The 22,118-nt window shown below is 36.0% G+C and overlaps 1 protein-coding gene across 12 annotated transcripts in view; it reads right to left on the bottom strand.

Moving 5' to 3' along the window:
• TRDN (triadin) overlaps window positions 1–22,118 on the bottom strand; it is a 233,259-nt gene that overhangs the window by 111,366 nt on the left and 99,775 nt on the right. For 11 of the 12 annotated variants that reach the window (XM_058420014.1, XM_040058143.1, XM_058420013.1 and 8 more), the window contains 4 exons: window positions 20,539–20,616; window positions 11,159–11,194; window positions 9,979–10,041; window positions 9,086–9,148 (listed from right to left, as the gene is read on the bottom strand). In XM_058420014.1, coding sequence (XP_058275997.1) covers window positions 9,086–9,148; window positions 9,979–10,041; window positions 11,159–11,194; window positions 20,539–20,616 — 240 coding nt within the window. The remainder of the gene's footprint in view (window positions 1–9,085; window positions 9,149–9,978; window positions 10,042–11,158; window positions 11,195–20,538; window positions 20,617–22,118) is intronic. The other variant, XM_058420011.1, reaches the window with a different exon arrangement.

The raw sequence follows: 22,118 nt of genomic DNA, 5'->3' as shown, positions 1-22,118 counted from the left end.
TCTTTTTCTTTTTCTTTTTCTTTTTTTCTTTTTCTTTTTCTTTTTCTTTTTCTTTTTCTTTTTATTTTTCTTTTTCTTTTTCTTTTTCTTTTTCTTTTTCTTTTTCTTTTTCTTTTTTTCTTTTTTTTTTTTTTTCTTTTCTTTTCTTTTTTTTCTTTTTCTTTTTCTTGTTTCGTTTTCTTTTTTCTTTTTTCTTTTCTTTTTCTTTTCCTTTTTCTTTTTCTTTATTTTTCTTTTTTTCCCCCCTTTTTTTTTTTTTTCTTCTTTCTTCTTTTCTTTCTTTTCTTTCTCTTCTTTTTTTCTTTCTTTTCTTTCTTTTCTTTCTTTTCTTTCTTTTCTTCCTTTTCTTTCTTTTCTTTCTTTCTTTCTTTCTTTCTTTCTTTCTTTCTTTCTTTCTTTCTTTCTTTCTTTCTTTCTTTCTTTCTTTCTTTCTTTCTTTCTTTCTCCAGTTTGGACACGCAACTTCCAGTCTCTTCAGTGCTTTATACACAGGTGATGTGTTGCCACAGTCAGTGTCTCCTGTTACAAGGTTTATAGTTTCATGTCTGTATGAAAAAGTACCAACCTCAATTTTCCATTCACCTTGTCAGCTTTAGAGCTACCTTCCAGATGTAAATGTAAGTGCCAATATAACATGAGAGAGCAGGGAATTGGGCCCCGAGGTTAGAAAGACTATATTTGGGTGTCACAAGAGAACATAACTCTAAGTAATGGGATAAAATTAAGCAAGGGAAAATTTAGGCAGACTGGAATGAAATAATTCCTAACTGTGAGATCTATGAGGTTGTAGAATAATCTTCTGGGGGAATTGATGGAGGCCTAGTTACTTCAGACATTTAGAACTAAACTGGTTAAAGCACTTGAAGATATCCTGTAAGGAATTATTCTGAATTGCCAGAAGAAATTATTAGATGACCTAGTAAGCCCCTTCCATCTCCTCTTTCTGTGATTTTGTTATACAAAGCCCCACAAACAGGAAATTGTTATCAAAGTCAAGAGATGCCCTTAAACCCTGTTTGTGTAAGAGGAAAAAGAGTAAATTATATTACTTGCTGGTAACAGTGCAGGAATCTTAATCCATCATTACTGTGGATTAGTAAATGCTGCCAGTGCTGATGGCTGCGTGCGTAATTCGTGAAAGCAGTAGCATCTACTAATGAAAAAATGTCAGGAAAATGCAACTGAATTATGAATAGGATCCATGAGAGGAGCAGTGGGAAAGGAAAAATCAGAAGGCACACACGTGTATAATGGGGTCATGAGCAAGTTCCTAGTCAGGAATAGTTTGGCATGTAGTATAAGAGATGAAACCTGAAGTTGCAGTCATCCATCTGGGAAAACTAGATGCTTTTTGTAGATTTTGGCATATGGGCATTGATTCATATAATAATATTACCAATTGGAATCATAACTAAGATAAAATCAGAGGCAGGAGCTTTGCTAGGGTTTATATAAACCCACAACAATCCAAACCCTTGCAGAAATGTATAAGTGGATGTGCAGTCTAGCAGAGAAAGCAGTCTGAAGAATATTATAGAGAAATATCCTAGAGAAGGATCACCCAGTTCTAAGTTCAGCTTTTGTTTTGTGTGTGTGGTTTAAAGTGGTTTGTTCCTAAAACTGCTCTCATAACATACTGTTTCCTTAATTATTGCTCTTATATATTTGTCTGCATGAGGAATCACAAAGCATCTAATTGCTTATTGTTTTTATTGCTTAATTTTTACATTTGTCTCTTCTCCTAATCTTTCTAAATCTAGCTGCAAATAAATGCAAACTTATAGGTTCCTGTTCTGGGTTCAGCTGGGAGGGAGAAGTTTTCATCATAGCAGCCTGCATGATGCTGTGGTTTGGATTTTTTACTCAGACATTGTTAGCACACCTGAGTTTTGGCTATTGCCAAGCAGTGCTTGCACAGCATCAGAGCTTATTTTTGCCACTCCGTCTGCACCTGCTGGGAGCTGGGAAAAGGTTGGGAGAGAAAACAGCGGGAATGTCTGAACTAAATTAGACAGACGTGTGTTCCCTACCATATAATGACATGCTCAGCAATAAAAATTGGGCGTAGAGGAAGAACAGTGGACGGGTGTCCTCTGCTCCAACTGGCTGGGCATTGGCTTTCTTGGCAAGGTGGTAAGTGATTATATAATTTGTTTTTCTCCTCTTTATTTTATTTATGAATCTGTCTTTGTCTTAAGTCATGGGTTTTCTCACTTTTGATCTTTCTGTTCTCCTCCCTGTTATGTTGATAAGGGGGGAGTGAATGGGAGGCTGTCTGGGTGTTTAGCAGCTGGCCAGGGTCAACTCAGTACAGTGTCTTTTTTGTCATTAAAGAAAACCAAAAAAACCCAACCAAACAAAAACACACCAAAACCCAAAATCAACCAACCAACCAACCAACCAAACCCCCCGTCAGACAGAGTCCTACCACCCAAAACTCCTATGTTCTTCTTTTTGTAGCAGCCATTCTGAAAACAGGTCTGGTCAATCCAAAATACATCACAGCACTTATATGCACACTCCAGTTCCTAAGTGACTCAGGTTTTATCTTTTCCTCACACTTTGTTTAATAAGCCACAAGAAAATTTCCAAATAAACCTGTTTCATTTTCTTTATGTGACCAACCATTTTCAAATTACCTTAACTCTCTTGTTCTGATTTCACCTTTCCATTTTTTCCTTGTAAGCAACCTAAATTGTGACAACCTCTACATCTCACTGGCTATTGTAGATCTTACATTGTGGCCTCCTCCGAAACCACACATCATCCTCCCATCTGCTGACATCTGTCATGTGACATCTCTCACACAAGGGAGCGTGAAACACATCCCACTGTCCAAGCTGGGCTGCTTAAAGTTGTCAGACACTCAGGTGGAAATACACTCCTGGAAGTGGGCAGGGTAGAGTAAGGGATTTCAAACCCCGCCCTCAAGGGGCAACAGAGAGGTCTTTCTACAAATATGTGCAAGTACAGCCCATTTGCTTATCAGGAAAAACCTAGGATCAGTATTTGTATCCCCAATGAAACATTCAATCTACTGCAGTTTGATCGGCCCAAAGCTTTTCAGGACGCGTGGTATGCATCTACTTCTCTAGATCAGTGGGTTAGCCAAGCACTTTTTTTTCCCCTAATTATAACTTTTGTCATAAGATATATTTTAATTAATTTTTACTTCTCTGGTATTGAGGTTTAGTGCACTACAACACTCTGGCAGTACTGAAAGTATTTGCATTCCAAAATTATCCTTCTGAGAATAATGTCACATTTAGATGACATTATAACATATTTCTGGCCATGGAAACAATAGGATAAGCAGCATGGGGAGGTAAGTAGTGGGTTCATCATTACTTCAGCAAACTCTTTTTAAATAGCCATATATGAAAGCAAACAACAAAAAAGCTCCTCAAGCAAATGATTGAAAGAAAAAGAAAAATTGCCACCAGGTGTCAGTAGTGGTTCTTTTATTGTAATGGAAGGATTAATATTAAGACTGGCAAGGAAGAAGCTGAGCCAATGCATTAAATACATTTTTAAATTGTTGTTCAGACCAGGAATTTAAAAATTATCAAAGGAATTTCTCTTCCGGCCTGAATAGAAGAAGATACTATTGGTGTATAAAATGATCTATTCCCTCCATTTCCTACTAAACCATTGTGGGTTTGTTTTCAAATTACAAGGACTGTCCTTTAAAGAAAATGCATGTGTGGTAAACCCATGGAAAAAGTTGCTGGGACCTGGTCAGTCATGTTTGCTCTTTTCTGGTCACCTCCACTCTGCTCTGCCTACTACTATCATTCTTCCTCCAAGAAGACAGTCTTAAAGACAGGCTTTCTTGTCTTGATTTCATTGGGTAATAGAGTAGCAAAAATAACCAGGTTATCCCAGTTTTGTGGCAGTCATAAGGTACTGTCTTCAACTTTAATGTCCAAGATTAACTTTTAGTTTTCTTCTTTCATGACTGCAGAAAGCCTTCACTTGCTTGTTACAGTGACATAATTAAAATGTACCTTATTGTAACTTTAAGCCCCCAGAGACTTTTCCTATTCAGAAGGCAAAGATTTACTGTAGTATCTAGAGAGAGATATCACCACTCCCTTCCTCTGATAACACTGCCTGGTGTGAAACACATGACATGGTATCATGCATCATAAACATATCTTTACTGTATTAGTATTTTTATCAATGATCTGCATTAAAGGATCAAGTACCCCTCCGTCAATTTGTGGACAATACTAAGCTGGGCAGGAGTGTTGATCTGATGGAGGGCAGGAAAGTTCTGCAGAGGGATTTGGGCAGACGGGATCAATGGGCCAAGGCCAATTGTGTCAGGTTCAACAAGGCCAAGTGACAGGTTCTGCACCTGGGTCACAAAAACCCCATGCAGTGCCACAGGCTGTTGGAAGAGTGGCTGGAAAACTGACTGGCAGTAAAGTATGTGGGGATACTGGTTGACAGCCAGCTGAACATAAGCCAGCAGTGTGTCCAGCTGGCCAAGAAGGCTGGTGGCATCCTGGCCTGCATCAGCAATTGTGTGACCAGCAGGCGTAGGAAGAGATTGTCCCACTGCACTTGACATTGCTGAGGCCTTGAAACCTCTGTTCAGTTTTGGTTCCCTCACTCCAAGAAAGTCATTGAGGTACTGGAGTGTGTCCAGAGAAGAAAGACAGAGCTGGTGAAGGGTCTGGACCACAAACTTTATGAGGAGTGGCTGAGAGAGCTGGGGTTGTTTGGCTTGGGGAAGAGGAGGCTCAAGGTAGGACCTTATTGCTCTCTACAACTATCTGAAAGGAGGTTGCAGTGAGGCAGGTGTTGATCCCTTCTCCCAGATACCAAACAATAGGACATGAGGGAACAGACTCCAGGTGTTTAGAGAAGGTTTCAATTGGACATTGTGAAAAATTTCTTCACCAAAAGGGTGGTCAAATCCTGGAGTTAGCTGCCCAGGGAAATGGTTGAGTCACCAGCTATGAAGGTATTTAAAAGATATTCAAATGTGTAGGGATACAGTTTAGTGTGACTTGGCAGTTCTGTATTAACAGTCAGACTCAACACTCTAAAGGTCTTTCCCAACCTAAATGATTCTGTGATTGTGTAGTAGATGTATCCAAAAAATGGGTATGCAACCGCTGCAAGCTAGTTCCTTTATTTATGGAACAGCTCCAATGCTCCTTTTTAGGGGCTTGCACACTCTGCTGGGGTCATTCATATAGAAACACAACAAAATGGAAATGAGATCATGCTCCCTGATCTGGGACAAATAGATCTGCGCACCAGAACTGCTCAGGGAGGTACTTAATTGTGGTGGCCCTAAAATATTTTTCACTGATGTAACAGAACCGAGGGATTCTTGAACACTGGTCCTGCTGATAAATTTTTATGATTTTAGCAAAGCAATTTTCTTCCTAGACATCAGCCTCATTGTCTGATGTCTCTGGTTTATCATGAGGGAAATAGTGGAAGTGTACAAAAATTTGGGATCTTTAATCCAGCTAGCATTGGTTTAGCTTTCAGAAGATAAGTATAAACAGAAGATAAATATGTGGACAACTGGCCTGGATTGCACATCTGTACCTGAATTTCCCCATATGGAAAGTGGAAAAAAAGACACCTGACTATCTTTCTAAAGCAGTTATGAGATCTGTTATCAAAAAAATGCAAGAATAACAGGAAGATCATTAATGACAGTTGAAATGGAATTTTAGGTAGGAAATGTTGTGATGATCCAGGCTGACATTTTTATTGCTTTATAAACTCATTTTACCTATGGTTTTTGTTCTGATAACCAAAATAAAGTGGGAAAGGAGTTTGCAACAATTAAAAACAAAAGCTGATGTGAATATAATTTCTAGGAAAGCTGATGCAAGAAGAAGCAGAAAAGCTCCAGACTCTGGGAAAGGGACCATCAGGAAAAAATCTGCAAGTATTAGTGCCTGAGAGCACTAGTCTCTGTATATTCATTTTCATGTAGGGTTGGATACCAAAGCTTTAATATAGAAGGTCCCTTTTCTCAGTCGGATTGCAGACTGGAGCCCCCTGGGCAAATGTCACCAAGACAAACTTTGGGAATGTCTGGCAAAGGCTTATATCTGCTGAGATGTAGCAAGACCCTTAAAGGGAATTTGGGGATGCATGTCCTTCTTTATCCAGAGTAGCACTGGAAAGATTTTTGTAAAAGGTTTTGAAGTCTGACTGTGCCAGGCCCTTGTGTCTGATGATTAGGTTTGTTTAAGTTAGACCTCTGAGTTTGTAACAATGGAATCGTCTATTTTTCAAGACAATTAACACAATGCTTTTGTATGAGCTGAAGGTCAGAGAATTAATGTGGTTTTATCTACAATTTATTTTAAAAGCTAATTAAGAATCATTTAGTTTGCTCTGTACTAAAGACTGAGAACATTTAATATTAGATGGCTCTTGATCCTCTGCAGCAGCAGAGAGGGGAGGGTGAGAGAGAGAAACGGAGGGAGAGAGAATTAGAGAAAGAGTGAGCTAGCATGCAAATAAACAAATATATCACAAGTATACAGTTAATGAAGGGCAATAAAAACCCACCCATTCTGGTAGCAGTAGAGATACAATTGTGTCTTGGATCAAAGGACCAATCTAAAATATTAATCTGCAAATATATTCAGTATTTCCAATTACAAGCATTCCTTGTTAGACCAAGATAAATGGAGAGGAATATAAAGAAGTGCTTCTCTCAGAACGTTATTTTAGAGATGTTTTTATCACTTAATGCTTTCAGAGCACCTCTTTCTCTCTCTCTGTCTCTTGAGTCTGACAGCCTGTACATGTCACCATTCCTCTATGGGGAATGCCTGCTTAACAAGCCTCCAGCCAGAGATGAATCTTCTGGAAAAAGTATGCAAGGGTGTGGAGCAGTGGTGGGACTTGGGTGCCAGGAGGAACCTCAGGGCAGAGGGAGCTGCCCATTGGTAAGGCAATGAGTGTGGGTGGCAGTGAAAAGGCAGCTTGCCCTGAGAACCTTGGCTTCATGGATTGCACAGGTCAGGGAAAGCAAAATGAGACACAAATTAGAGACATTCAGAGGCAATGCAAGGCTTTGAAAACCAGAATGGGGAGTTTATTTTCAATGCAATGGCCTCAGCCTAGCCTTTTAAAGGGAAAAGGTAAGAAAATTGGAAGCTTTTCTTTGCTTTTGGATGCTTAACTATTCTGCTGATTCAAGTGCTCAGAGGTTTATTTTCTGTGTCTGTCCAAATTATGAAAAGACTATCAGACGTCGAAGTTCCTCATTTCAAAACTGGGCTATGCACTACTATTCTGTTGATCAAATACAACAACTATTTCAGGCTTAAAACATTTTAGGGATAGCAATAGGTGCTGCCAATCAAAGGTATAAAGTGCATATGTATTCAAAGAACAAGCTGAAAGAGGAAAAATAGCAACATATGTAGCTGGAATATATCATGGTTTACCATCCTGTTACACAAAGGCTAGTAAACTCCAATAAAAGCTAATAAAAGGGACAGAAATGTGCAGATATCTTGGTTTGTCAAATTTGTGTCTTTCTAGCATTGGTAGGATGACTCACTGGATTTAGGAGCTGCTTGTGAAGATGAACATATTAATAACTTTATGCTGCAGCTCTGCCATAAAACATAATCTTTTACAATTCTGTACTCTCAAGTGAAATACAAGCTTAGAAGCAGAATAAAATTACAAAAGATATTTTAATTGCCATCTTATGTTCTTTTTAAACCTGTGTTTATACATTAAAATATGCAACTTAACTAGGAAAAGAGTATTCTCTTTCATCCCTATTCCTTCCCCAATGTGTACAACTCTCTACTGTAAAAAACATATTTAAATATGAGGCTACGAAGTTAATTGTCCCAGGTAATCTGTGCATTTTTATATTTTTCCCAAACATGAATTACTATTCTTCTTCCCATCCATAAATGCTTGAATAGGAAAACTTGTGCAGACCACATATGATTCAGTGGCAAAGAAACCAGTTGCTTATTGCAATCTGCATATGTAACCCACAATATTAGTAAAGAATGGGATACGGATCCTGTTAGCTTTTGATAACATTCAACAGATTTAAATAATTAGAGCACAAGGCTTGCCTTGAGGGCACAGTAAATATAGCCCTGAATATTTGTGTTCTATTTTGAACCTTTCTCCGTGGCTTTAGGCATTACACTAATCTACAGAAAGGTTAATCTGAGTACTTGAGGGCTTGTAGAATGTTATATAGAAAGTGACAGATAAAGCCTCTACTGGAATCTGTGTTTCTAGGTATTCAGATGGTGATCAACCACTGGACTGAGCATTTTGTTTCTCCTTGATTTTAATGAGACAGTTTTGCAGGCTGTGTCACTTACTGGAGACACTTCTGCATTTCTGCATTAAATATACTTGCAGGTTTACTGAAATAACGGGGAAGAAAAAAAACAGTATTTTTACTGTAGACATGACCCAAGTTGATAATTTCTAATCTTATCAAAATACTTGTATATTTATGCATGAAACAATCAATTCGGTTTAGGATATTCATTATCTTTATTTTTAAAAAAATATTTTCCGGGCATGAGTAAAAATTCAGAAAAGAACCATCTATTTTCCCCCTCACTTAGTGGTTTGATAAGGTAACATTTCAATTTATTACTTAAAATGATCTGTAGTTGTAAAATAATTCGTGGAAAAGATATTCTCTCCATTCGGTCTCTACCATGCAGCCTTTGAAATTAGTTATGATCTTGATAGATTTAATGTATGAGTGAAAGCACTATTTGTAATTTATTTGCAAACATATTTGTATTTATTATTAATTACAAATTAATTATATTTGTAAAAGTCCCAAGATCATAGAACAGAAAATTACTTGTATTATATGTAACAGATATGTATATAATATAGTATTATAAAAAATAAACCCAATGCATATATATACAAAAATAAATACACTGTGGTACGTCTGCATCTATCTATAGCTCCACTTGTATTCTTGAATGATAATGAATTATGTACACCCTTATCTCATATGGTTAAAACTTGAAAATGTTTACTCTAAATAGTCAGATACCATTGCACAGAAAGTCAGAGTTCAATTTCTTACCTGCTTTTTTAATTTCAGGGACAGCCGTCTTCTCATGAGCTTTCTCCTTTTTTCCTGTTTTTTCTAAGATTTAATTAAAGAGAGTAATTTGATGTGCTAGAACTCTGAATCATACACTCAAATATGCAGTCAACCAAGTCCTGGTGGGCACATACTGGAAAAAAAAGTGACTTATTTGGGAGTTCAGATTCTTTCCTTATAGCACTTGCACCCAACTAGCTACAGAGCAATCAAATAAAAATGAAAATTAATCAGTATACATCAACTATGGATGATTTGAACCCTTAATAATTCATCAAAAGTTAGGCAAAAATCATCAGTGCATGAATGTGACACCTTTTAGTTTAAGTTCCAGTAGCAATGAGATCATTAAAAAATAATGAATGACTTAAATATTTCGTGTGAAGCAACACCTTGGTGGATTTTGGATGTTTCTGAAAATGCATGATCGAAATATTATTTAGATTGATACCATGACTTTGCAGTTTGGTCACTGCAAGTTTCAATTGCGATTCTATAAAATAAATGGGTCTAGCCCACCTTCAGAAACTGATGTACCATGCGTTGAGTGGTATCCTCCTCGAGTTTTGTGTACTGCTGTACAACTATGTCCTGTTATATATGGACTCCATTAAATTGTTTAAAAAGCCCATGGATGGCCACCAGAGAAGACATTTAATTTGTCAGAAAATTAGTTTAGGAAATATAGAATACTGAACACACTAGGCGTGAGATACTGAAGAAGTGAAAACATGCAAATAGCGACTGAGCAACAGAGAGAAGAACAATACAGCCAGAAGCACTGGATTAACCTAACAGAAAACAATGAGTAATGAGCCAGGAACGTGAGTAAAAGCTGAATAAGGCCAGTAAGAATTGTTTCCAAACCATACCTTTCCTCTTAGTTTCAGTGGTAGTCTTCTTTTCATCACTCTTTTTCTTCTCCTCTTTTCTCTCTAAAAATAGAAATTGAGGTTCAGCTGTCTACTCTTAATCAGAAACTCACAAAAAAACATGTATGTTTGCATGTATTTATGTATATATACATGTATTCATGCTCATATATATTTGGGATGCAGAGTCCACTAACTGCAACTTATTCAAAATTTGGTAAGCTGGTCACCTATTACCAGCAGCTCAGAAATACAGCATAATACTCAGGAGGTGAATGAGGTGCTAAGGATAAAACTGGAACAAACATGCACTCCAGATTATTACTTAAGTGCTAATTCAAGGAACTATGCCCATTAACCTGCTGCAACTAAGAGTTTATTGCAGTGATTCAATAGCCATGCACCTGTTCTGCTTCTTTTGAAGACCTGACTGAATGATAAAAAACTTGCACGTGGTACTTGGGAACAAGTGTAGAATGCCACAGAAACCCTGCATATACAATATACCTTTATACCACCTTTTATTAATTGAATATTTGTAACTGTCATTGCAGGACTTCTGTTATTTATGGACAGTTGTTGTTAAAGCACCTTCTACAAAACAACATGGCATTATTTCAAAAGCATTTGCCTCTATTTTGGCAGTTATTTGGGCAACAGAAGAAATAAGAAGAATATTTTTTCCTTTTATAAAGAAAGCTACAACAATTTAATTACTTATTTCATTAATGTTTTGAATTAGAAAATTGACAGTTTGGTAAGGGATATGAGAAAGTTATAATTCTTATTTTTCCTTTGGGAAATTAGTCCCATTTTTGATGGGAAAGAATACAAGAGTACAAGAATACCTAATCTAAGGGCATTTTTAAATTTTTCATCCATGAAAAACCAAACTGGTTACCTTCAGTTTGTTCCGCACGGCTTTGGGTATTGATATAGTTAGTGAAACTATAATTTTCTTTTTTGTGATCTTTTACTGTTACAAATGTGGATAAGAAACCAAGGGGCTTTTTCTTACAAAAGATAGAATCGTAAGACTTTAAGAAAGAGTGTTTTTTTTAATTGAAAAATATTTAAGGTATAGGAATATTTTCAAATCCAAGAAACAAGTATACTCCTGTCTCTTGCATAAAACTAACATGAAGATAAGGAGAAACAAAACAAAACCGAACAAACTTACTTTTCACTTCTCTAGGTACCACAGTAGACTTTTCTTCTTCATGGAAAAAATATATACAAACAGAGAAAATAATTAAAATTTATACAACATTTTACCTAAGCCAAAAGAAATATGTGTGTTTGAACTTTGAAAAATTCAAAAATTGCTGGGTTTATAGAGTACCTGGATTCCACAGTCTGTCCATGTTGATTTTATAGTTATTTTGCCTATTGTGGAGGCAATGTATTTATCAATATTCAGGGCCTCCTCAAATGATACCTCTGCTGATTTTGTGCCAATTGGTTTTAATATTTAGTATAAATATGCATCTTGAAAACCAGAAGCTCATGCATGGAGCTTTGAGAAGTGAAGACTTCTATGGAAGATGTACAGGGAGGGGCAAGAATTTTCACTGCCAATAACCCAAGCAGAGATGATGACATGCCTGGCTGCAGAATCTTCATTGTCATGTCATTCCACCAATTAATCCCACTGACATAATTTTCTTCTATCAAGCTCTCAAGTTGCATTATTCAGTGTCCAGGCAGCTTTGAGTTGTCTATATTTGTTATGAAATTTCTGGGGATGATTACCTAGAAGCATTAAAAGACTGTGGCCCCTATTTCCCAGTTACGTTGCCTGATGAAAGATAAGCACTCTTGCTCAAGTCTGAGGAAAGCGGCCACTGAGCTTCCATTCACATCTCAGCTGCATCTAGCCCCACTGATGCCCCTCACAGCTACCCCTGAGAGAAATTTCTGTAAATGAGAACGATGGACTTGGTAAATGACTACTATGGAAAAAGCTATATCTGACTTAAGGAAGTAATGCCATTTCTTGAATAAATTTATTTCCTCTAAATTTGAGCAGCTCACATTTAGAATGCTGCATATTAAGTGTATATTTAACACCAGAAAAATTTGTATTTTCTGAAGCAGTAAATGTAGTGGGCTCTATCCAGATATGTACACAGCTAAATTAAGAGGCAGAGCAAAAAATTAAATAGGAACTTAGGTGGGTCTTTCACACTGTAAAATATGAAGCCCATCTGTTAATTGAAAGCATTTATTTTTTTAGCTAGGAACAGTTACAGAACTACAAAGGGCCAGCTGCATAAAGAGGGATCATTATATGCACGGATTGCGGGTTACACAAGGAAACACAAGGTACTTTAGAGGATTTGGCATTGACCAGAACATGACATTCAAGTGCAATTAACTATGGAACAATCTATTCTTATTGCTACTGTTTTTTGATAATGTAATTAACAGGATTTTTTCACAAGTAGTATTTAGTAGCATTAGTCCAGAGTCACATTTCATGGACAGTGTGAGACATATGAGTACAAAAAACTTCACCTTTAAAAGACTGAAATGCATTTACAAAAATGAAAGAGCTGCATTTACAAGAATGAATGCAGCTGGAAGAGTACATGACAGAATCAGTCAGCAAGACCAGCACCAGACTTTTCATTTAGTCAATTTTCTTTTCCTGTAGACTCTATGCAGAAGTTGAGCTTTATGTGGTATAAGGAGAAGTCCAGTGAACATGAGTATTGTGAATTAAAGTAGTACTTACTGGGACATTCAGGTAAAAAATTATTCCTGGGTGAAAAATAAAAAGAAGCGGTATAGAATAATTTTCTTGCAAAGTTGCTGGATTGAACAGAACAGCTTTTGAAGCAAAGAAACTTCTGAGATGAGTTATATATTTTTCAATAAGTGATGAAGGACCAAGGCCAGTAGAAATCCAAGTAAGATTCAACAAAGACCAAGAAAGGGGTGTTTCAATCTGAATTTCCTCCACCCATCTTGACAGCATCTTGAAAACATCTTTGTGTTATTCTCATTGGAGTGCAGTTAATTCTTGGACAATGGTGGGAGGGCAGATAACAGAAGCATGCTAACAACGCAGCACTTGAAATCAGGCCTGGTAAGACCAGTGTGCTACTTTGCCAGTGCTGAGTGGAATCTAAATTTAGGGATGCACATGAGTTACGGGGCGTAGAGTCACAGGAATGCTGCGCAGGAACTGGAAGAAGCTGCTCCTAGAGCTTCTTTCCTATATTGCTCCAGATGGTCCATGTTCTTATGGAAAGTCTGATTCTGGAAGGAATTGTCAACTTATCCCATCCTGTCTGAGAATGTCAGGTAAGCAGGGAAAAAAAATATCGCCACAGATTCCTTCTGGTGGAGACGCATGTAGCAAACACTAACTAGTGGGATTGAATGCCAGAAATTTGGAGGTGTTTTGATCCACACTAACTTTCTAAAGTCTAGGTGTTTATTAGGTCTTAATATTTTATATAGGTCTTAAAGTTTAGGCCCATTTATCTAAAACCCTATGGTCAGGAAATCTCAGGAGAAAAGTGCCTGTGAGAGACTTTGGATATTTATTGCGTGACTTTGTGAAAAGATACAACAGCTTTTCCTGCCTACAGATTCTAGTCCTGGCAGAACTCAGGAGCACCAGAGAGACATGTATACTCACTGACATTAAAAATAGAACAAAAAAACACATTAATTCAGATTTTCCTGAGAAACCATAATTCAGACTGAACACAGTGACTTCATTCCAGATAAGACTTCATTTCATTTTTCTCCAAGCAGCTGTGTACACCTTAAGCTGTCATTGGCATAATTTTAAAAGACCATTCAAACAAAACACAAGCTTCACTTGAAACTTTTTTTTCCTTATTAATTTTGAAGGGATTACTGTTGCTTTTTGTTTTACTTGGTGACTGAAATCCTTTCTCTGCTGGACTTAATAAAAGTTTTTCTATTAATTTCAATGGGAGTTGGATATCCTTCTATATATTAAAATAACTCATTGTATTTCAATTTTTGATGATATTACTTTTCTTTCCCCTTGGTTTGTTGTTTAGAGTAGAGACTGATAGTGACTGGTCAGTTGCACTTTTGATTCTAAACAATTTAACACCTATTCACAAAATAGGATCCTGCAAGGCTTACAAAGCTTTTGGAGAAATGAATAAATAATGCAAAGAGATATTTTTTGCTTAGTTTAAGATGTCATGCAAACTCATACTTTTAAGATTAAGTCTAAATTTCAAGTAAAAATTTACCTTAGCTTTCTCTTTGGGAAAAAAAAAAAAAAAATCTCTTTCTGGGGTAAGAGAGTCCTTGTTTGTCTGGTTACTTTCTCTATGAGAAATAATTCTGTCTTGATTCAGCCAAACTACTGAAAGGCCAAGACAGATCAAACAAACCTGATATTAATCAAAAGCTAAATAGTATTAACCTAAAGTTCCTAAAGTTCTTAGAATTGTTTTTGTTCATATACAAACACATACACGTGCATGGACACATGCACACACATGCTCTCTCTAACTTACAGGTGAGTGCTTAGGCCAAAATGAAGTGCATTTATTTGCAAAGCTCTGTCTTTTTTTTTTTTTTCTGCGGAGTAGTGAAAAACAATTTCTTTCCATATTGGGCAAGTGAAAGACTCTTGGGGCACTCAAGTCACTGGAGATACAACACCCTGAAGGCCTAGGCAATCTTTCCAGCTTGACTTTGCTCTTTTAAAACTGCTTCAGTGTTTTCAAATCCCACTTGGCAGATCTGGAGATTGCTTATGGAGATATTTTTGAGGTCTGCACAATCTATGCAATAGAAATATGCTTGAAATTCCTCATGCTTTCATGTGACCTGCATAAATATTTCTTATTTCTTCCTGTAGTGGTTATAGACTCCTTTCTCGTGGCTGTTTTGCATTAAGCACCAAAACTCTTTGTTAATAGCATTGGCCATATGTTACCCTCACTAAACAGCGCAGTGTGGAGCATATGAATAAAAACACAAGTGAGATGAAGCCAGAGTATGCACAGCAAGTCAAAAAAGAGAACAGACCAGCTTCCATGACCAGACTAGCAACAGAAACTCCACTGGACAATGGTCAATGGTAAATATGATGGAAATATGATTATGATGAATACTTAAATTCCCAGGGGACCACTGATTTTTTATGGTACAACCTTTGCTAGTGAGAGCCAAACCAACACGGCTGAGGTATCTTGGCTACCCTTCTCCCTCCTTGTGACTGACATACCCACTGGAGAGCAGGAATCATTGTCAGGACCAATTCTGTTACCAGTGCTGGGAAGAGGTTTGCTGCTATTTTTTATGTGGCATGCTTTTGAGCAAGAATGTGTGAGCTTGAACAATGGGATGATGAGGTTATTCAGGACGTCTTTTGTAAGAGTTTCCTTTTTCCTTCCAAAGAAATATGGGAGTTCCACCTTTGAAAGCCTAGATTTACTTAATCCCAGTATTTCTCGTTTGCAGGTCCAACATATGCAAAAGACTATTGTTTTTCTATGACATTTTAAAAGCACTATGAAAAGTTAAAATAATCTTCAGAGGTATTTGTTTGTGTTTTATTGGTAGACTTGGTGAATATTTATTTTTAAATACATACTCTAACATTTTAAATTGTATAATTATAAATGATGAGAAAATATAATAATAAGTCTAATCAAAATACACATATTTTATACATATTTTTTCTTACGTTAGTAAGCTTTCCTCTCATGTCTGTTTAGGTTTTTGTATTTTATGATACAATAAAAGTAGTACAGAAGAGCCTCATGTCATTAAGGAAAATGTCAAGGGCTTTCTGAAATAGTGAAGATTTAGGGTTTTTTTCATCATTGCTAAATCATTAGAATTTACTGCTTAAATGTTTAATTTAGATCATTAAATAGCTCACTTTTAAACCTTGTTCATATTATTTCAAAGGTTTTACTGTCTTTACAGTACAGACTCATGGAGATATAAGGCCCATATTTCTCAAAAAACTTGTTATATACAACAATGTATTAAAGCTAACTAAACTGTTCATCTATTAACCTCGATTAAACCTAACCCACTGTATTATGATATTTCTAATAGGAATATTTTTCTCTTTTTACTGGTTTTATTCTCCCTTGGATTAAAATTTATCAGAAAAATGGATTTTCATTCACAACTCATGTCAGTTTAATTAAGAATATTCTAAATGGGGAGAAAATTTTCAAAATTGTGCCATTTAAAGGAGTTCTGTTGTGTCTTGAATCACGAGCTCTCACTGAAAGTATTTTTTAAGGGTAATTGATTCCACAGAATAGAAGGAAAACAGAGTTTTTTTATAGAACAATCCATGTACAGAAGAGAAGGCAGACATTGACAGACTGTACAGAAGCAGATTGATTTCTACAAGATTTATACACTCCTGTACATCAAGGGAGCTTTGTCAAAATTTGTATTGACTTTAGTAATTTAGATATTCTTGGTTATATTCCCTAATGTTATATTCATGAACAGAGATATAGACTGGAAATTCTTCTTGAGACAGTCAGGTAGTGCACATTCTATATAGCAGCATAGATGGAGTTGCCAATTTAGCCTCCGCAGGAGATTTGGGGGAAGTTAAATACATTTCACAGTAACTCTCTTTATTGCATTCTGCAAAATTTATAATTAGAGGATTCAATGACCTAGAGAAAATACTTTTTTTCCTCATAGATCCTCTGAAGATATTAGAGTGGGGATTTTTTGTTTGTTGTTTTTGGGTGTGGGGGTTTTTTTGTATGTTTGGGGGGGTTTTTTGCATCACTTAGTATCACAGATACCTTCAATATGGCAAGGAATGTCCAGTATACTTCAGTCAAGGCAAGGAAGAGGGATATTTCAGAGCTTATCATGATTCATTAACAGATCAGAATGGTTATGTTGATGACTTTTCCATGATAAATGGTGTCCCACTCAAAGATACAGGAGCAGATTTTTAGGACAATATAACTTGCAAAATCGTATTCAGATACAATACTGTTCAAATGTTTTTTGCTCTTCAAAGTGGTAAAAAGCATATGTCTGCTTGAGATTATATACCATTTGCATTAAGATTCTTTCCATCAGGGGAAGGATTTTGATACTGGCTTCTCACAAAGGTGCTGTGCTCTCAGGAGAAGACAAAGATGTACTATTCTGTTACAATTAACATGAAGATTCACTGATAACTAAGCCTCTGATCTTAGTTTTTACACTTCTCTAACTGCAGCCTCTTCCTGAGTGATTATAATGCCATGTCAGAGAGGGAAACATGGGATGACTATCAGAAAGGAAAGTCCTTTTCATGTGAATGTGGAAATGGAGGAAGGTAAAAGCTGTGTGAGCTGAGCAAAAATTGAAGACCTAAGAGAGAGAATCACAGAGAAACAATATGTACTACGGACAAGTTTTAGGATGTCAGTGAATAACAAAGTAAAAGAAATCTAGGGTTAAAAGAGGTCTGGAAGACTACAGCCAAGGAAGAAGAAGAATATAAAAGTCAAAGTTCAAATAGCCATGGAGAACTGGTCTGTTCAAATTACTGGTGACACCAAAGTCCTGACATGGCAACATCATTGTCAGCCAAGCTGAGAGCACTGCTTCCAAGTACTTGTGAAAACTCCATAAAAAGATAAGATAAAAAATTTAAAATTAGTTCTTTACTTCCTAGTTTACCAAACAAGGTTTCCAAGCTTGAAATAGAGCTAGATGGTATATATCAATGCTTATATCTTTGTAAATTCCTTTCTTTCTCTTGTTGACCATTACAGGATCTTATATTTTGTTTTATTATTCTCTTCTGTTGGTGATCTGAAATTCAAGCTCTTCATTGAAGATTTAAGGTAAGATCTTTGAAAAAGGCAAGCAACCACAAAACAGGAGGGCAATGAGCTATTCTTTTCTTCCTGACCAGATTAGTACAAAGCATTTTGCTTTTTGACTAGGAGATATCTGAAAATTTCAACTCATACACACACTGCAATGCAATCTATTGCTTGCTACTAGAATCTAGTGTAAAATTGAAATTGTCTTAAATAATTACCCCTTTGCCAAAGATCTACTGTGGAGCTAAAGGAAGAGAAGAGGGTGATGAGAAAGAGAGAAAATTTGAGATTTAATGCATAATAACAATCTTGAGGCCTTTTTCGGAGGCCTCAAGAATTCAGCAGAGCGTAATTTCTACAGGACATTGCATACTATCCAGGAAATACATGCTTTTGAAGGTATCAAATAATCTAAAAATTTTAGAGATTTGTGGCACATACACACTGCTATTTCCACCTTATCAGAAAACAAGAATGATCCAAGATTACCTAAGACAGCAGTGGCAAAATAGAGCGATACTGCAAACATGTCAATCTAGAAAAAGAGTAAGATCATTTCAGCCTTCACCAGCTGCATAATTATGTATATAACGATTGAATATCACTAGTTGGAAAGTCTAGGGTGTAAGTAGATTGGCTTCGTAAATTTTCTGAGTGATAAATGTTCTGTTAGTTCCTACAGTTTTAGCTTTTTCTCAGAGCTGGTTTCTTCTGTCAAAGGCTAAGTCAGTCTTTGATGTTATATAAAGTATGCTTTTCAATTAAAAAGTGCTTTATTCGTTATCTATTCTGATGACTTATGATACTTTTTTTCGACTATATTTATGAGAAGAATCTTTTTTTTCGATGTCTCTTCTCTTGATCAGTGATACTTAGTTATGTACCAGTTATAAAAGTATCTAAGCACTAAGAAGCCACATGCAGGTGTCTCTTCAGCTATTTTAAAGACTTAAATTTGTCTGCCTACTCCTCTTTTTCCCTTCAGACATTTTGCCAATTTTTTTTCTTCTTCTTTTCTTTTTTTCCTTTTTTCTTTTTCCCTAGGGCTGAAATAAGGCTTCAGGGTTCAGGGTTCCTCAAGGCACATATTTTCTGTTATATGGGAAACACAGAATAGCACAACCTAACAGCTTTTCATAGTAATATTTTACAAGTAGTTCTGCCTCTTCATTTCCTCCAAATCTCTAGCATGAAAAGTATTTTATCCTAGTGACTGGCCTTGAGCCTTAAAGAGAATTTAGTTACATGGTTCTGAGCAGATAATCTCCCCAAAATTTGTTTGCCAAATGGATGTCTAATTTACATTCCCAATTACCTGAACTGCAGGCATAAATGGGCTAATGAAACACACAAATGTGTAACTGGTCATAAATAGTCATTTCTATGCGCAATTTCAGTAATTGCATGCTCCTCATAATTTTGAAAATCAAGAATCTAATGTTAATTTGATGCTAGTTCGTGTTGTGTAACAGTTATATTTAAAGATTAAGTTTATCACTCAGCAAATCTGTCAGAGTTGTTCTATTATGTCTTTTTGCTATTATGGTTAATTGAGGGATAACAGAGTTTAACATTACAGGGACTTCTTTCTACCGATAAGCTGGGTTCAAATATTTTCCTAAAATAAGCAGGACTGCTAATCTATTGCTATACTGTCTCAAAACAACCACAATTTTATACTCCTTTAAGCAGCATGTTTACAAAGAAATAATCATTTGCGGTAACAAGGTTTTTGGGGAAAGACATAATAAGTCACATCACAATTTTTATCCAAATGTTCTGATTCACAATAATCACATTACAAAAATATCTAATTTATGTAACACTTTCTTTCAGTCATGGCAAAACCTAAGTCTCATTTTCTGTTTTCAAATGCAGGAAATCTTGTAGATCTTGTTACTTATTCTGCTGCCACCCCATCTGGTTTTCTCTTAGGCTGCAATTTCTTTCTGTGTAACACAGAACTAAGACCCCTATGAGAGAAATTAGCAAGTGCCATGGTGTGACTGAAGGACTCAAGTATCATATGAAAACCGCTACATAATTACACAAAAAAGCTCAGGTGTTTTGCACTATTAAATTGTGTGGTGTAAAGACAAAAACATATATTGCAGTTGTAGTTCTAAATCACTAGACATAGTTCATTTTAAAATTGGGTATTTTAATGACTTTACTGTAATGATCAGACTACAAACAATATAATTCAATTGCAGGGATTATGTTTTAATCTTCTGAATGTAAGATCTGACTTTATATATCTCTTTCAGTAGTTTTAACAATACAGAATAATGGCTTGATAAATGCAGAGCCAGACATATTATGTTCATTAATAATAATGCACACAAATTTACTGAATAACAACAGCTGAAAGAATAATCCAAAGTATATTAAGATGATAATGTTGATTATGTTTATAGTTAGATAGCAAGTTATGGCTGAATGCCATTCAAAGCATTTCAAAGATTAGGTCTCAATCTTGTAATCTGTTTCACTCAGGAAATTCCCCAAGCCATCTATGAGACTACTATAAGGAATATTTACATCTTGTCATGCACATGTCAGTATGTCATTCCTGTCCAAGGCCTAGTAATGTGATCACTTTTGTAATATAGGTTATGTTTACAAAAAACCCAAAACATACTAAAAAAAAAAAAAAAAAAAAAAAAAAAAAAAAAAAAATTCCCAGTAGAACAAACAATGAAGTTAATAAGTGGTAGCCAATAAATATGCAAAAACTCAAACTTGCCTTCAATAGATGCTGGTTTCTTTCTTGGACTGTGTTCTAGAAGAAGTCGAGGTGGTATGAATTCCTTATGTCCTGCACCTAAGAATAGAGGTTAAGAAGCATAGAAAATGTATTCACCAACAGGCTCAACAGGCTGAGCACTTTCATTGGGAGGCTGAGCTCCCTTCAAACTGGTTGATGTTAAAAATATTACAGTGTGCATAAAAGTGAATATCTTTCAGACACTATAAGAAGGAAATGTATTTCTCAACAAATAGAGTAATTTATTTTTAAGAGTCACATTTGAAACCAGTGAAGTCCAAAAGACTTAAACATATATGGAAAGGCTGCAGTTCTGTTTTTCTTCCTTAGACTCAAAAGAGAATACTATGATAAGAAGGTTACATATTCATGACACCTCTTCTACAACAAAGCCTTATTTTCTTCTGTCTAACAAATGATCTTCAGTTGCTCCCTCAAGTCCACTGATTATGAGCTCCTGGAAACACCAGTAAAAATCATGATGTTGCTGATGCTTAAGGATTATTCTTGATTAGCCAATACCAACCAGGTCATGCATTGTAAACACTGGTGGGGTTCTGATTTCAGCTGACAACTGAAACTGTTCTACTCTTTCAGACTGTTCAGCTGGGACTTTCTGTACTGTCTTAACCTATGTGCAGATATCATGTTTTGTAAAAAAAAAATTTAATTTAATTTATCCACAGATTCACAAACATATTTAATTTACTTTTATATTACTTAGGCTTATTTTCTAGTTTATGACATATTTGCAGTCTCCTTATTTCCTTTTAAGTTATTTCACCGGTATTTCGTCTCAGTAGCTATCCTGTCCCTGTCATTTGGAAAGCGGAATTTTTTGTGACCTGAGAAATAAAATTAAGTGCTTAAATATAATATTGATTCAATCATATGCACCGGCATACATTCACTGCACCAGAGTCCACATGCAAACGGAGTGTTAAATCTCAGCCCCAGCTTCACATCAGAAAATCAAAGCCATGCTTCTATTCTCATGCTTGATGATAGACTCAGAAAAGAAATAAAGGTTTTAATGGGCTTTGGAAACTGCAGCATCTTACTGATCCTTCCCATTTTGCAGAGGTGTATATGCTCATGGGGAATGCATGAGAAGACCATCATCTTGAAGACAGTAGTGGGAGTGGAGCATCGTAGTCTAAATGTTATTGCATCTCATCAACATACGTACAATTGCAGGCACATAATTTGCAAGCATGTGGTTCAGTTCATCCAGTAATTTGTATAAAATATCAAACACAGAGCCTCTCAAACTTGATGTGTGCCTGAGCCACCGGCAAAAAGTTAACACATTGATAAAACCAATGTATTTAAGGTGGTTTGCAATAAATCCTACATTATTCATGTATTTCCTGTCTTGACAATAAACCCAAGTGAATATTTACTGATCTCATCATAGAATAGCTATAGCCTTAAAATGAATGTTAGGCAAACTTCAAGAATCCAGATGTTTACCCATGATTTTCCAAACGCTTTATGTCTGAAAAAAAATAATGAAGTTGCAAACTGAACTATTGAGCTGCTGATTACCCTTGTTGCCA

This window comes from Hirundo rustica, chromosome 3 (assembly GCF_015227805.2).
Source record: "Hirundo rustica isolate bHirRus1 chromosome 3, bHirRus1.pri.v3, whole genome shotgun sequence".
NCBI lineage: Eukaryota > Metazoa > Chordata > Aves > Passeriformes > Hirundinidae > Hirundo > Hirundo rustica.
This window is presented reverse-complemented; position numbering and strand designations above follow the sequence as displayed.